Genomic DNA, 17,272 nt, shown 5'->3' on the forward strand with positions numbered 1-17,272 from the left:
ACCATGGAGCCGTCCAGCGAGCGGGCTGGGCCGCCGGGCGGCAGCCGGGGGTCTGCCCTTCCTACAATCAGCATGCTGGGCGGGGGGCCTCCGTGCACGACCAACACAAGCAGGCGCACACGCCAAGGGTTAGGAAGAAGTGAGGTTAGTTTGCGCATTGCGTCACCCAACGTTCTGGAGATGTGCTCACCGAAGGCCTGGACGCCCACTGAAGCCAGTGCATTTTGGTGCAGAAAGTCTGGAGAAGGAGAATGGGCAGAGGAGAGGATGTGGAAAACAGTCAGTGCCCGGCCTGGGGACAAAAGGAAAGGAGCGGCCCCCACGCAAAGGAGGCCACACGCCCACGTGAGCAACGCAGGGACAAAGTGTATAGATTCACGCACGCGTACAGCTTTCTGGAAGGTTACAGAAACGTCAAGTGAGCCGCGGGAGTGGTCCCTGGGGAGAGGGAGATCCCGCTTTTTCATTTTATATCCTTCTCTACTGCTTAACTGTCTCTTTCACCGCAAGGAGATTGTATTTTAACAATAACTTTTTAAAAAGGGACTGGGGCCTCTTTCACCTCCTGCCAGCGTCCCCTGGAGACAGGCCCTATTTTCTCAGACAAAATTAAACAGGGCTCCCCTCACCTGCCGCCTCAGCGCGCCTCTCAGGAAAGGCCACTTCTGGCCTGGCGGCGGCTGTGAAGACAGACACACTGAACGATTAGGTTCGTGCAGGTGAGAGCCCCGTGTGTCTGAGGGCAGAGGCTCTGGCCTGCCGTGGCCTGTATCCTCTGGAATGAGGACACACACACCGCCTGGTCTTTCTTCACACGCACGGCCAGCTCCAGGGCGTTCAAGGCCGCCTCTCCAAGAGTGGCTGTTGTCATGCCCAGCATCACGGGGCCTTCACTCCGGACCATGGGCCCCGGACTGGTCCATTCCCTCGGCCTGAGGCCCGCAGGGGCTGCATTCCCCGTGACTCCCCGCCGGCAGCTCCCTGAGCCTTGCGAGAGCGCCACTTATTCATATTGATAATTATTTAAAAGTCTCATTTCTTCCCATTTCTCTTTCAAGCAGAAGAGCATCTGGGAGCATAATTACCAAGGAATAGGAAGACATCCTGCCTCTAATTGACCAAGGAGAAGGTGCTGTCTTAGGCGGGTTCCAAGGCTTAAATCCCACCTGAGCGCCTCACAAGATGACAGGTTCTAGTCTCCCAGGGCTGGTCAGTGTCTGTATGCCGTCAGAGAAGCTCCCTGAGCCTTGAGAATCTTGATTTTAATTAGCATCACTGCTGCTGGTTCCACGGAAAGGTCCAGAGGATGAACCCCACCTGCCACCTGGCAGAACTGATTAGATGCGGCCCGAGGCTGCTGTCCACTCCGGGGTCTTCTTCTCCTGTTACCTGGAGAGCTGCTACCCCGTATAAATAACTTCTCAGAGCAATTATCAAAAGAATACAGTGCCGTGGGAGGTCCTTAGTTGTAGGAAATACACATGGAATTATTTAGGTGTAAAGAGGCATTATTTAGGTGTAAGTCTGCAGCTTACTTTCAAATGGTTCAGAAAAGAAAATATGTACATGTTGTGTCCTTGCCTACACGCCCTCACAGAGATGCAGAGGAAGAATGACACAGGGAACGTGCCGAAATGTTAGCACTGAGGGAATGTGGGTGAAGGGGATGCAGCAATTCTTTATACTGCCTTTGCAACTCTTCCGCAAGTCTGAAATAATTATTTCAAAATAAATAAAAAATATTAAAAAGAATACTGCATTAACCTTGATAATCAAACCATCATCAAACTATCTAAACAAACTAATGACCCTGTGAGAAAAAGGACTTTGAGGCCATCAGGAAAATGAATCTGACTGTGCATCTCACCGCAGACCCGAGGAAAGTCCTTCTCTTCCTTTCTCTGTCTCTTTTTGATAAAATAGCGACAGCAATTTCCCAAGAAAGCCCACCTGAGATAGACAGGCCTATTTCTAAAGTGCTCTGCTCACCCACCAATCCTGGATACATCTCTCAGTGTTCTCTTTGTAGATTAATCTCTAATAACCATTTCAGTACAGTGGACGCTTCTGGCCGGCCTGTGAACGAGCTCTCCTGCTCCTTGATGCCAATGGATAGAATTCAAAAACAGAAGCACCAACTAACTCTCTGCTTCCGATATTTGTGTAGACTGTTATTTCTCGTGGGTAGGCTGAATGGAGATGTGAAGGCTGTTCCTGGGCATTTTATTCACAGGAATAGTAAGTCAGGATAAACACCTGCAAAATTCAAAGTGACACTGGCTCAGGATCTCGGGCTCGCGTGTGCCTCTGAGGGCAGCCTGCAGGGACTAAGACGCAGGCCTTTTATGGTTTCAGGAAAAGCAAACAGAAAGAGCTTTCCTTCTTCAGGGCGTGCTCAGGAGGCTGGGCCATCGTCCTTTCGTGGTACCTCCTGCTTTACAGAGAGGCGAGTAAAGAGGAAGCTGGAAGCAGCTTGCTTTGTGCTTTTTCCCACAGGGACGAAGGGAAGCTGCGTAGCTAACACTCTCCAGGAGAGCGTCACCGCACAGCTGTCCGGTTTTCCTTTGGCTTCGGTTTTTCCAAAGAAACCAGCACGCGAGGACGGGCCCGCTTTCTAGCAAGTCATCTTCACCTTCACAATCGCACACGGGACACGGATCCTCCCGCCGTGGGGGGCCGCAGGGCAGGCTCCTGACTCCCTCTTGGAGCTGGTGCACCCCTGAGCCCCCAGACTCGCCCCTCGGGGGGATGGCCACAGTCCCCCCCACCTGACACCGTCACCCCTCTCCCCGCCCTCCTTCCCGTGTGGCCTTGAACAGAACCCGGGCCGCCGCTGCACTGCAGACCCGCCCTTCATGTTGCCGTGGATGGAACGTTCTGCTGGAGCCTCTTCGAGGACCCAGTGCACCGCGCCACGCACTGGGACGGTGGAACCCCACGTTTTCCAGGCACTTTGGTGCAGCTTCAGGGAGACAGGAAGGTGAGCAAAGCCAGGGCACCGTGGGAGCCCCGACCCTCCAGGGAAGCGCTGGCTGCCCACTGATACGGTAGCTCGGCTCTCTGAGGGAAGTCAGTGACTCTGAAACAAGCTTTCATCGGAGGGTCCAAAACGAAAGTGGAAACTAAAACAAACATGAGGCTCCCAAGCTTACAGGGCAAGCCTGATCTCCGGATAACTGCGGGCACCTCCTGCTGGCATTTACAATAACCAAGGCCTTGATTTCACGGGAGCCAGGGGCCAACAGTCCTTAATACGATAAATCTCAGGGAAACTGGTTCTCCAGCACGTGCTACAAACGCACCGAGCAGACCTCACCGAGCCAGACACGGTAGCCAGCGGGGCTATAAACACTGCTCAGAGGAGAGCTGCTCTCAGAATCGCGTTCGCTGCACACGCTGAGGAAGGGCCTCCAGCAGAAATATTTGCCTGACGGTTTTCTCAGCAGCGAAAGCCAGGCTGGTACCACTGCAACTCTCTCTAAATAACAACACTGCCCGTCAGAGAGTACGCAGCTCCGTGCTTTATCTAGAAACTCTTTTGACTTTGTAATTGGCTCTGGGTGAGGGAACTCCACTTTCCCCCGAGAAAGCCGGGAACCCCCCTCGCAGAGTAACTCAGGGGCCGTCGGGTCTCCTCTGCTGCCGCCGTGTCAAGCCCCGTGCGTCTGGCAGCCTCGATGGCAGCGTGCCTTACGCTGCTTCCTGCAGGTGGAAACGGCCACCGCTACTCCTGGCACGTGGTCTCCCCGCCCCAGCGCAGTGCCCGGGAGACCGCTGAGGTGCCCCTTCCCCTGAGATAAGGGCCTCACTCTGCGGCCGTGCGGGGGGCTTGCTGTGGGGATGAGCCCTCCAGGGACCAGAGCCCCCCAACCTGTCCCCATGCCCTCGACGCTCTTCTGCTTCGGGACAGAGTCTGCTGCTTGTTCCTGTGGCCGCTCGCACCCACCGTGGCTTCCGCTTCCCGCCTCTCCCATCCTGTCCTTCTGCATTTTTTCCCAGCTTCTTCCTTTTCTGTGTCCAGACTCCCCGGCACAACGTGGGTTTCTGCCTGGGCCGTCTCACTGCGAGTAGATGAGCTCTCACCGGACAGGCCCTTCACACGAATCCGGCCGTTTTAGGGCCTCGGTCCATGACTTCCACGTCTGTGAGTTCGGGCGCTGTTTCTTCACAGCCAGAGGCAGTTTATTCTTTTTTTTAAATTTTAACCAGCACTCGGTTAAACAATGACCAGACAGCAGCAGCGTTCCAGGAATAAATAAATACACTCCTGGCCCCGACCCGGCTCCCGGCTCAACTGCCTGCCACGGGCTGTGACCACGCGTCCAGTGAGCTCTGTGGCCCACGGGGAACAGCGCATTCTTGGCTGTCAGAGCCAAGGACCCTCTGGCTTCCCCCCGTCTGAGTTCAGGGCCACCGTGGCCATAGGCGGGAAGCCATGCGAAGACACAACTTCTTCCACCAGTGAGGTGGGAGTAACAGAAAGGAAGACGGGGTATCAGGGCTGACTTCGCCGCACGGAGTCTCCTTCCGGACCGTGACTGGCAAGTAGCTGCGCTTTGCTCGACAGGCGGAGCAGGGCCAGCGCGCGTCTCTACGTTGTTCCTGTACAGAAACTAAGCTGTGTGTAGGCTGCTACTGTATACCGTTCATACTTAAGAAGGCTAAAGAGATATGAAAGGGAAGAAAGAAAGTCCCTAACAATATTCCTCTGAGACCGCCGGCAGCGCCATTAATCACTGTCTTCATCTTCCTCCCTCTTAAAACCAGGTTTCGGCCTCTTAAAACCCTGGAGGGCCGGCATCCTCTCCTAGGAGAGCCTCCTGACTCAGTGCCCAGAACTGGCTGCAGAGAAGACGGCGCAGCGGAGACATAAGGGCCCTCCTTGAAACGCCAACTCAGGAGGAAGTCAACTGACCCGATTAATTTTAGGTTTTCTTCAGTTTGTGCTAAAAGTATCTTGGAAAAATAAAATCCGTGGGCTCGCCACCAGCAGTTTTATTCTTGGAGGAGAGGCCACATAAGCATATTGGATGAGAAAGTTGCTGCTCTAAGAATAAAGCCCTGAGCCGCCCAGCCGGCACCCTAGCGCCCCGGGAGGGTCCCCCTGGCCAGCTCACGGGGCACCTGTCAGACGAGACAGATTTGGGCCGAGTCACCACGGGGTTGCTCCCGAAGCCGACTGTGGTGCAAAGCTGCCACCCGGTGCTCCCGGGAGCCCAGCCCATCCTGGCCGAGACGCGGCGGAGCCGAAGGCATGGATCCACCCGGCCCTGGGAAACGGGGTGCGGGGCATAGCGGGACTTCCTGGGAGGCACGGCAGGGCCGCAGGTGGGGTGGGCGAGGGGGCAGACGTCTTTCAGACTCTCGGTTGATCTCCAGAGGCATAAACGTGAAGACGAGCCACTGCGCAATGGGGAAAGGATCCCGGGCCACAACACCGAAGTCTGCACCCTGGTTCCACCACCCACCGGCTGTGTGTCCTCCAGCAAGTGACTCAGCCTCTCTGTGCCGCAGGGTTCTCAACTGTAAACTGGGGACAACTGTAGCCCCCTCACAGGGTCGCTGTGAGGGATAAATGAACGAATTTGTAAAGCACTGAGAGCAGGGAGGGCCTGGGGCGTAGTGTTTGCCAAATAAATGCAAAAAAACCCCACACCCAAACAAATGGGAGTCTCCAGGGCGTCAGGCAGGCTCCGTCTGAACAAAGGCAGCAGTGCCAGCGATGACAGCGGGCACACGGCCCTCGCGGCAGGGCTGGCCGGCGTGGGAACCGCGTCCGGGCCGCCGGGGGCCCGCTGAGACCCGGTTAGGCTGCAGGGCTCCCGTCGGGCGAGGCCACGCCAGGAGAGCCGCAGCGGACGGGGCTCCTGCCGAGGACTCGGCGCAAGGACGGGGCGCGCACGAGGCCCCGAGGCCGACCTGCCCGGGTCCTCGCGTCGCCCGGGGCCCTGCTGCCTTCTGGGGGGCGCGGGCGCCACGGGCTCCCCTGACGCTCAAGGTCAGCTCAGGCCTCGCGAGCGAGGGCCAGGCTGGGGCCCGCAGAGGCCGGCGGTCAGCAGCCCCCTCTCTGCCGACAAACCCCCCGGGATCCGGGGAAACAGGGCTCAGGCAGCGGCCGCGGCCCCGACTCACCACTTTGGGCTTGAAGGGCGGCTGGACCTCCCTGTTCTCCAGCTTCTCCCAGTCGATCCTCCGGAAGAAGGTGTGCTCCCGCACGTCCCGCTCTCCCTCGGGCCCGCAGCCCAGCCGCTTGCCGGGGTGTTTGGTCATCAGCTAGAAAGTGGGAGGGGAGAGAGCTCTCACGCGGAGCTCGGTAACCTGGCGCCCGTGGCTGACAGGCCTGGACCGTACAGCTGCGTCCGCTGACCGCAGACAGAGGCGCTCTCACCAAAAAAAAAGGTGATGTGAGGTGACGGAGGTGTTAACTCAGCTGTGGGAGTCCTTTCACACTGTACACATACATCAAATCATCACAGTGTGTGCTTTAAATATGTTACCATTTTATTTGTCAATTACACCTCAATAAAGATGGAAAAAAAGAGAAACAGAAAGACCCCCTCAAAAACCAGGGGAAAAAGGGAACGCCAGGCCCAGCGCCTGCCCTCTTGCTGCTCTGCTCCCAGCCCTGACGGCAGGGCTGCCCGGACCACGTCTCAGGATGCTCTGCGTGACGCCGACTCACGCAGTGGGGACACGTGGGGGCACGTGGGGGCACGTGAGGGCACGTGGGGGCACGTGGGGACACGTGGGGACACGTGGGAACACGTGGGGGCACGTGGGGGCCTTTCTGCAGTGATTTTTGTGATAAGGAAACGGGGAAGCAATCTGGACCCACAGCCAAACACAAGAAGAATTTAAATAGCCGTCTTTATACACTGTTTTAGGAGCTGCCATTCTGTATGTGCATTAAGAACACATACATAAAAAGGCACGCTATCACTAAAAACTGTGTGTGCCAGAAGTGTCACATAGGATGCTATATAACAAGCAGCACGTGCCTATTTACTGCCCGGACCAAGATACTCTCAAAGACTCATGGTTGGGAAAAACCAATGCCGTCACAAGAGAGGTGACGAGTTAACTGCACACCCAGTGGCGTGGGCATGTGGTCCCCCCACCGTGTCTCTTAGAAGCGTCTGGATGGCGTCTCTCCGACGGACCCTCTCGGTCCACGGCCATCAGAGGAACCAAGTCTACCTACCCCTTTGCAGATGGAAACGGCCTCCTTGGATAAGGACTTCGGGTATGAGACGTTGTGCTCCATGATGGACTGAAACAGTTCGTCCTCATCCTCGCCGTCAAACGGAGGCTGTTCCGGAAAAGAGGGAGATGGGGGTGTCTAGGCTGAGTAACTCCTCACCTCACCGTGGCGCCTGCACACCCAACTCGGCACCGGGAAACAGCACGGGCTTCTCCCGCATGCACGCGGCAGGCTGCAGACTTAGCTCGATTACCTCGCGGGCTGTCTTCAATTAGGTTGGCGGTCGGGCGTGCTTTTCACTTTCTCCTCTGTCCCTTGCCTTGCTCTGGGCGACCCCAAACAATCTCCAGGGAAAATGTTTTTGAGTAGTGTTTTTAAGGATTTGCAAATAAATTACAACTAACCCATTAATCTTGTAATTATGTGTTAAAAAATCTCACTACGATCAAGTGAGGTTACAGATAGCCTTGCGTTCAGAAGATGCGGGAGGCTGGAGAAGGCGGATGCCTTTGGGTTCTGAACCTGGGGTGAAGGGGATGCAGAACACGGGCAAAGAGGGCTCTCCCCAGGCCCGGGAATCCACACCCGGGCCCTCCGCTCTGTCGGGGGCCTGCCGCCGGCACGGTGGCGGTGACGGGGGCTTAGCGTGCCCTGGGCGCCTCTCTGTCCTGGTGAAGGCAGGTCAACGGTGGAGAGTTACAGTCACATTCACCTTCCTCCCCAGCGGCTGAGCCTGGGGACCCAGGGGTGATGTGCGATGCAGTCCTCGAGTACAGGACCATTTTGGATGGCTTCCCTTCCCTCTTTCCCCCATCCTCGTGACCGTTTTTAGATTTCTACAGATCTGGACTCACTGTTTCAAGCTAAGCTACCTGTTAACTAAAGACCTGGCTTGGTGTAAAAAATTTCTGAACGGGGAGTGCTCTCCTTGGCGATATGTAATTTGTGGATTTTAAATAGGCAAGTGAGGGGCGATGGTTCACGCTTCCCAGAATGATTCCGGAATCACTTACTAGTCAGTGGTCATGGGGGCCCTGCCATGGTCATGTGCAGATCACTGATGTGGGGTTGGGGGGGAGTACCCAGGGACAATTCCAGCTGAAGTTCTGGGATAAAGGACTCATTACCGAGTCACCAGGAATGAAGACCAAGCATAAATGACCCTGGCGGGAAGGCACATAAAGAGGAGCGGGCTGGGCCCTTTATGATGAATGCCCGGGGCGCTCTGAGAAGCAAGATGCTCATTAGAGGGCCGGGTAAACACTATTTATGCTCGAAAGTAATCATAGTTGTCAAGCAATCCAGGAACTGAAGAAAGACTCAGGCTGTTTTAGACTCAACTGTCCCCCTGCCTGCTGACAGTAAATAAACCAAATGAGAAGAAAATTGCAATAAACTATCTTCTCTTCCCTGCTCATCTTCAGCCCTCTGTGATTAAAGAGGATAAATTTAGACCTCAACCCCATCAACAAGTTGATAATTAATCTCCCTTTTCAATAACGACATCCATTCCCTGTAGCTTGAGGCAGGGGGTGATCTGAGCAGAGCCTTCATTATCCTCTCTGGGCTGAGTCACGGCCCAGGAATATGTTTAAATTTGCATTGAAGAGTCAGCAGGACTAAGAAGGGGGTTCTGAAATGAAAACCCCGTGTTTGTGGCAGGCACAGTGGAGAGTTAGAGGAACAGCAGCTGGACCCGACACTACATCCGAATGTGGGCTGCTTTTCAAATGCCGTATTTAAAGAGTGTCACCGTTTCCAACAGATGATGAAAACTTTAAGGGCTCACATCAGGCAGGCTTGGTGACTCCGAGAAGCTGGCGGGGAAATAACGAAAACGTGCCCAATGTTTTGGAGCCACTGGGTGTGGGAATCTTCAAGTCCAAGGCCTCAGGGACAGTCTGCAAATGAGGCAGGAATTCAACATGTACCCCAAAGGGGACGTCCCTGCAGGATAGCGGTGTTTCCCAAGCTCTCCCGGGGAAGGAAGTCCCCAGAGGCCTGGGGAGGGAGGATGGTGGGGCGGAGCTGGCTGCAGGCCCGCGTGCAGAAATCCTAGTCTCCCCGGGCCAATAAAGAGTCAGCCCCTCTTCTGTCCTGTGACGTGCGCCGGACCTGGAAATGGACCCGGACCACTTCCACCCACCAACTGCCTGTGTGGGTCTACGCAAATGTGACTCTGAATGAAAGCGGGGCTTGTTTCCTGGACTCCAGAGTCAGAACGTTTGAGTGGGGTCTCGAGGGGAACTCAGCTTTCTGCGCCTTTGCGAACAGATAGCTCCCACGGGGGCAAACAATTCAGTCAAATGTTACTGTCAAAATGCCAAGGAGGGGAAATTAACTTAAGGTGCAGGCGATCTCTGTTCTGCCAGCGGCTGTCTTGCTGACAGCGGTTCTACGGAACTGGCTTTTCTGTGTTTGCACAAGGAGGTATATAGCCTTAAGAAGAATGGTTCCTTGGGGGAAGAAACCTAAATAAATAATACACAAACCACTTTTTAAATATCAAGTCTCAACATCATTGAGAAATAAAGACCAAATATAGGTGGAACCTCTTATCTTTTAATACTTAAAAGACAACTTCAGTATCTATAGGACGTAAGACACAATGAAAGAGAGAAAGGAGAGACCACGGGGGTCTCCCAGCCCAGAGGGAAAGCCAGTGGTCTCGCGATGGTCTCCACGGCCCGGGGCCTGGTGCCCTCTCTTCCTCTCCGATCTCAGCCTCCTACTCCACTCCAGCCACGTGGGCGGCTTCCTCTCCGTTCCTTAAGTGTAAAGCTGCACACTCCCACCCCAGGGCCTTTGCACTGGCTGTTCCCTCTGTCTGGAATGCTCCTCCCCCCGGATGTGCACGTGGACATCCTCTCACTTCCTTCTGGTCTTAACTTTATCTTCTGTGTGAGGCCCTCCCTGGGATCCGAGCTAAAATTTCAACCCTCCCCCAACACTCTGTGTTCTTCTGCTTTGTTACTTTTCTTCTTAACTTATCACTATTACGGTCCACCAACTGCACATCAAAAATGAAATCAAAGTCCAAAATGTTTTAAAAAGCAAAACTTGGGAATTCCCTGGTGGTCCAGTGGTTAGGACTCCACGCTTTCACTGCCAAGGGCCCAGGATCGATCCCTGGTCGGGGAACTAAGATCCCACAAGCCGTGCGGTGTGGCCAAAAGTAAATATAAAATAAATAAATAAAAAGCAAAACTTGAATTTGCCACATACCAACAAATACTTAGATAACATTTATATTGCAATTACAACTAGGTACATAGCATTTGTATTGTGTTAGGTATATTGAGCAACAGCAAGATGATGTCAAGTGTACGGGGGGATGTGCCTGGGTTATACGCAATTACCACACCATTTTACACAAGGGACTTGAGCCTCCAAGGACTCTGGTTGACCCCGTGGGAGTCCTGGAACCCGTTCCCAAGGATGCTGAGGAGGGGCCGCCCATCATTTCCTTATCTGCCTGTCCGCTGTCTTTCTCTGGACCGCGACCTTACTGAAGAGAAGGGTCTCTGTCTGTGCTGCTCACAGCCACCCCCCCGCACATTCAGTAAGCACGCACTGAATGAATCATAAAGGAGTCAATGGACGCAACATGTCAGAAAGGCTGACTTTTCCCCAGGAACAAAGATGCAAAGATTTCTTTGGGGGCAGCTCTGCTACTCGACGCGGGTGTTTCTTTCCATTCTCTCTTACAAAGGCTCTTGGCTAGGGAGGGGCACACTTGAGGGCTGAGAGTTAATAAAAGCTGCCCACGACAGAATCATTAGTAGGTACAATGGCAGAGATCTGAAATGTGTGAAATGCACCGCTGTCATTCTTAATCCACTGAGATTTGGGGGTGGGAGCTGTTTGTCAACAGCAGCAAGTGTGACTTACCCTAGTAATACAGATACTAAGGCCACCACCTTAGAAAGTGCCACATTAGGCAGCGATGCCCTTGGTTACCCGACACATGTCACACAGCCAAGGGAAACCTAATCTGCCTTTTCTTAACTGGAAGTTCAGCCTCGCTGGGCTTTTGTGAAAATTACAATGAATTGCCCGGGGAGAGATAAAGGCAGATGGGAGAAGCTATTAAAACATTCCTTCCAGTTTAACTAACTTCTTCCTTTACAATAATACCGGCTCTACACACGGGAGCGGCCGGGGTGATTTCTGCAGAGAAACGTGCAGCGAAGCCCAATCCCACCCCAGGGCTGAGACATCGAAAACAAAAGGCCACCATTGTCCTCAACGTGCAGGGACCTTTTGCGGGTGATGCGAAAGCTGTATTGTCTACACTCCAGGGTGTAGCTTTCAGTTTGGGTCTTTAGGACTAGAAGATAATGTCTGTACAATTTCTCCCTCTTGCACCAGGATCAGGGGAGTCAGGCCAGCATGAGCTAGTGCACACGGCCAGGTCCTGCTCTCGCGGTCCCCACGGCGCTGAAGCCTTCATGCTACGTGGCAACACACAAGCACGAGCGCACGGGGACGTTACCTGCCCGGCCAGCATTTCAGCGCTGAAGCCTTCATGCTACGTGGCAACACACAAGCACGAGCGCACGGGGACGTTACCTGCCCGGCCAGCATTTCAGCGCTGAAGCCTTCATGCTACGTGGCAACACACAAGCACGAGCGCACGGGGACGTTACCTGCCCGGCCAGCATTTCAGCGCTGAAGCCTTCATGCTACGTGGCAACACACAAGCACGAGCGCACGGGGGACGTTACCTGCCCGGCCAGCATTTCGTACAACAGGACGCCGTAGGCCCACCAGTCCACGGATCTCCCGTACGGCTGATACGCGATTATCTGTGTGAAAACAAACACGTTAACTATATTTAGCGGCCAATCAGGAAGCCTGTGCTGGAACAGGGAAGTCAAGCGTGTAGGCGTTTACACACTCCGTTCATGCAAACAAGGTGATGGTAACATTTGTCGCTGGGTTTTGAAGGGGACCCTTCGAATCAGATACACAGAGAACTCTCGCCCCGCGATTTTGGAATTCCTCTTCTGAATCCACCGGGAGATGCCACGGCACCGCCGGAAGGTAGATGTAATTATCTTCTTGGGTGAAAAAGGTTTGGGCACTGAGGTGGATTTCATTTGTGGAAAAAGCCAGAGGTCATTCAGAGCAAAGGTCTGATAAGACGATCAAACTATGATACAGAATTTTGCTGAAGGATGAGGAGGAGGAGGAGGAAGGACTAAAGGAAAAAATGCTGGTTTCCTTGCGCTGCACGACAGGCCCAAGGGCATCTGCTGAAGGACTGACGTTTTGAAATGTTTTTGAAAGAGACAAAAAATGCAGTAATCAAATGTAAGATGTGGACCTTGTCTGAATCTTGATTCAAACCACCCAAACGTAGAAAGAAATTGGGAAAATTAAAATACGGTCTTGAATTAGATGATGTTGTGGGAATTGTTCCTAATATCATCATGTGGGATAAACGGTTGGATGATTAGTTACAAAGTGTCCTTTTCAGTTAGAGGGGAGTGTATGCACAGGTGACGTGCGTGAGAGATGAAGTATTTAGGGGTGAAACGACATGATATCTTAGATTTGGTTTAGATACATCCGTAAAATCGGGGCGGGGGGAGGAATCGATGAAACGAGTAGTCTGCAGCCGGGGATGGGCCCAGGGACTCTCAGACGTGCTAGGGTGGCTCTACACCTTCCCCCCCACCCGCCCCCCGTGGAAGGGGGTAATACTGACTCGGATATCTAAGAGAGGCATGACTTATCACAACACGGCGGCTGCGTCCCAGGTAGGCTGTGTGCCAAAGGCACACACTGTCCAGACCCGTGGATCTGCCCCGGGATTCGAGGCCAGGACGTAACTAACAGATACTCAGCACAACCACCTGCCATTCCGCAGAAAAACTGGACTTTGGAGTGTTCTAGGGTATCTTCCAAATGGCCCCTATGTCTCATTAAACGTCCTGGGACATCAGCTAACCTCCTGTGCGTCTGCCCACCCCCATTCCTTCAACATGTTCCCAGTATTTCTCCCCGTGGCGCGAGCAATGCACGCTCCTCTGACTTACCCCGGTGTGGGCAGAAACAAGGGGGCGCACGTTTGAATCTGGCAGCTTTGTAGCTCGTTTCCTTGGCAAGAAAATGATAACCAAAGGAACCTACAAAGAGGCCTTAATTTCTTTTGAAGACTACATTTGCTCTTTTCTGAAAACATAAGAAGCACAAAAAACCCTACCAAAATGAGTCTCTAATTTATTCCCTAATGACATGAAATGGTGGCGGCCACATCAGTCCCCAGAGGGGAAATGACTGCATCAAAGCCTGACTTGAACAAGTAGAAGAACAACAGATATCCTCTTTGGGAGAGGAAAGACACACCCACCAAGCACCTACTACGTATCAGATAACTCTGCACACACTGCGTGTAACCCAATGAGCCAGAAATTCTTCTTCTCATTTTTTAGGGGACAGAACTGAGATGCAAGAAGTTTATGGAACGCGCCCAAAGCCAATCAGGTAATAAGTGGTGCTCTGAACACTGACATGTATGTTTTAAAACTACAGCTTACGGCTTTCAGATACATGGACTCACTCGCACTGGGATTAATAAAATATGAATCAAAGGGCTTTGAGAATTAGCTTAATGAGATTAGAAATCATCACTTCAGTTGTCGTAACTATATTTCAAAAGCACTTGAGTAAAATTTGTTCTTGTAACTATATTAAAACCAGGCCCTGCAATCTGTTCTCATTAATCAGTGTGTTAGTGGGTTTTTTAAAAAATTTTTTATATTGGAGTATAGTTGATTTACAGTATTGTGTTAGTTTCAGGTGTACAGCAAAGTGATTCGGTTACACATATATACATGTATGTATCTGTATTCTTTTTAAAAAATTCTTTTCCATTATAGCTCATTACAGGATATTGAATATAGGTCTCTGTGCTCTACAGTAAAACTCTGTTGTTCACCTATTTTAGTTTCCGCTTGTTCTGAACACAGGCTGAGATGAGGCCTCACACTGCTGTGCGAATTACGAGGCTGAGGAACAGTGGGGGCTGGATGAGGGAGACCACGCTTTATTCCAGACTCTATTTCTACACATACTGGAGCAGTCTCACCGGCCAGACCCCTCTGCTCGGGTGCTGGAAGATGCCACCCACTTGGAGAACTGTCCGAAGTCAAGGGTGTGGAAACCCCGATTCTGGTCAGAATGATTCACAAACCCTGAAAGCCAGGCCCAGGGGAAGTTTTTGTTTGTTCGCTTGTTTTGACTCTTCGTCAGCTTTGGCCCAACTTGCTTCTCAGGGTCCATGAAGCTCTTCTGACTTGTGCTGGTAACACCTGATGCTTCCTCCAAGGCTTAGGACAGCAGGAGGCTGAGTGCCAATGGCTTGTTTTCTGGGCGATGGCACTGGTCAGCCCCTGGAGCTGGCCAGCTCACCCTGCACTGAGCTTACAAGGTTTCGCCTTTAATTGTTAATAATAGGACGGGGGTTAGGACTTAGCTGGAGCATTTTCTCCTGGAGACGTTCACAGTCTGTCACCCCTGGCTCACGCCCTGGATGAAATGAGACAGTTCACAGATCTAAGCTACAAGAGATGGGGCAACCCCACCGCTGCAAACGCATGTTCAGCACGAAGCGTACTTCCCCTCGACGATCAGCTGCTGTTAACAAATACCTCCAAGTTACCCCAAACCTCACTGCAAAGGGGAAGCAGTGTTGAAGAGAGAGCCCCACTGAAGATCTGGACATTTAGAAGCACAGGATTTAGGGTGCTGGTGACACTGTCCCCTGTGAGCTGTGTAGACCTGCACCGTCCCATACGGGAGCCACTGAGCCACGCGCGGCTATAAGCCTCTGACACGCAGCCAGCGCAAACGGGCATGAAACGCTTTGGGTGTAAAATACACATCCGATTCTGAGGACTTAGTACCCCAAAATGCAGAGTATCTCATGGCTACTTTTTCATTTTGGATATACCGGGCTAAATCAGATATTAAAATTAATTTCACCTGTTTCTTTTTTAAGTTTTTAAAAAACGTGGTTGCTTAAATGTAGTTTGGGCTTGCATTTTATTTCTACTGTTCAGCGCTGGTCTAGACTGAGTTCTACCGGCTCCTACTACCCGCTCCAGTTCCCCGGCTCCTGTTGGCCTAGGGGGTCAGCTTTGGGCTGAGGAAGCAGCTCAGGGACCACAGAACGGATGGGAGGCTGTCTTGGGTCTATCCCCGACGTACACGGGAGCAGGTATGTCTCTGGCACTTGGAAGCTGGCAGCCAACCCGGGCGATGCCTGTCCCCCTGCAGCCCCCCGGCGAGGAGCTGCCCAAGTGACATGGTTCCCACCGCAGAGAAACTCACAAAAGGAGAGGCAGGCTCGGCTGGAGAGGCTGGGGCTGGCAACCTTCCCTGCGGCACCGGCACTGGGGAAGCCAGAGACAGAACCCCCGGGGGGCCACTGTCATCCAGTTTCACTGCTTCTTGTTACTACGATCATCATGATTATAATTCCCTGAGCCAGGTGCCCGGGGGCTGTCAGGATGCTACAAGTGGCTGCCTGTCTTGTACAGCGGGGTGTGAGTGGCCTCCTTGCAGCCTGGGTACAGGACCCGGGCAGAGGGTGGGGGGCAGCTGGAAGGACGTCGCTCCAGGGCCACCCACCCTTCCACCCTCTGCAGGGCTACACACTCCAAGGCCTCCCGAAGCGGACGGGGCTTCCGAAGCTTTTCTGGAGAACTCGGGGGGCAGCGTGGTGAGGCTTCAGATGCCACTGACGACAGCAACAAGGCCCGGAGCCAGCGTCCCCACCCGGACTTCCACCAGGTGCCAGGGCCTTTGTCAGCTCGGGGGGCCCTCACGGGGCCCTGGCGGTAGGAGCGTCCGAGTTCAGAGACGAGGAAACGAGGCACAGGGACGTTAAGTAGCCTGCCCAGGGCTCCACAGCCAGAGGCGGCAAAGCTGGCATTTGAGCCCTGGACGTCTGGCCTTGGCCTCCACGATCTGGACCATTTTTCTGAACTGAAGGTTCATCCGCTCTTGAGTCAGTGTGGCTCCCTAGACACTAGGGCGGGAACTGGCCCAGCTGGGGGGACTCTTGCCAAAAAAGGGTTCAAATGCTTAACAGGGTCCAAATGGCTAAGGTGCCCACGTGGATCAGCAAGTCTGGCCCCGAAGGCTCGTCTCCCAGGGTCCCGGGGACTCGCGCGCCTGTCCTTGGCCGCATTTCCTGGCCTCTGCTCTTCACGCTCCCGCCGTGTGTCCTGGCCGACCCCCCAGTGCCCGCGCTGGAGTAAACGGCCCGACTGCCGACCGCCCTTGCCAGGCTGCAGCACAAAAGAACGCTGGCCTTTACCCATAAAACACGCTCAAGTTCTCTGACTGTCTCAGGGAAACAAAGCCCATCATTTCTTCCTTTTATCAACAATAAAAATATTTTAATGGGAAACTTATGGTTGTTTCGAAAAACATCATAAATCCCCCAGGCTAGAACATGGGACACTGGAGGCCTTCTTCACGGACCTGGTGGAAATGCTGACTTGTTGAAACAGTACCATCTGGGAAGAAAGATGACGTGCCTGGGGGTGCTTTCCGGGTGTTCTGTTCTCACAGCTGCAGGGCCCTGAGCTCACTCAGCGTCTCCCCAGCTCCCTGCTCCGGGGCCCACAGTCCAAGGCCATGCAGATCCCGAAGCCTCTGCCACGTGAGTTACACTGAGGCTGCTTATCTGCCCCCACTCGACCCAAGGCTCTCCCCACAGGGGCCGGGCTGCCCTCCCAAGCACCCCGCACGGCAGACTCTCCCTAAGGTCAGGCTGGAGAAGCCAGTGGACCTGGTGCAAGCCTGCTCCGCGGACACCACCGACCTCCTGAGCGCAAAATGCAAAATGCAAAATGCTCGTCAGACTGCTAGACTGCTAAGGCTGCATGGGCCTTCGAGGCGGTTTGGAAAAGCATCCTCAGGGTTCTGAGGAGGAAGCCGAGAGGCTTGCTGGAAGGTCACTGCGCGGGCGGCAAGGTCTCCCAGCTGTGTCCACCTCCTGCAGCGCCAGGCTTGGACCAGAGCGTGGTGAACAGGAAGCACATCGGGGGCGGG

At 53.6% G+C, this 17,272-nt stretch overlaps 1 protein-coding gene across 3 annotated transcripts in view; it reads right to left on the bottom strand.

The window, feature by feature from the left end:
• Positions 1 to 17,272, bottom strand: part of PRKCA (protein kinase C alpha) — a 368,584-nt gene that overhangs the window by 11,402 nt on the left and 339,910 nt on the right. For 2 of the 3 annotated variants that reach the window (XM_082441894.1, XM_082441892.1), the window contains 4 exons: positions 11,929 to 12,009; positions 7,202 to 7,309; positions 6,133 to 6,273; positions 191 to 238 (listed from right to left, as the gene is read on the bottom strand). In XM_082441894.1, the coding sequence (XP_082298020.1) occupies positions 191 to 238; positions 6,133 to 6,273; positions 7,202 to 7,309; positions 11,929 to 12,009 (378 nt within the window). The remainder of the gene's footprint in view (positions 1 to 190; positions 239 to 6,132; positions 6,274 to 7,201; positions 7,310 to 11,928; positions 12,010 to 17,272) is intronic. The other variant, XM_082441893.1, reaches the window with a different exon arrangement.

This window comes from Balaenoptera physalus (assembly GCF_965194825.1).
Source record: "Balaenoptera physalus genome assembly, chromosome: 20".
Classification (NCBI taxonomy): Eukaryota; Metazoa; Chordata; class Mammalia; order Artiodactyla; family Balaenopteridae; genus Balaenoptera; species Balaenoptera physalus.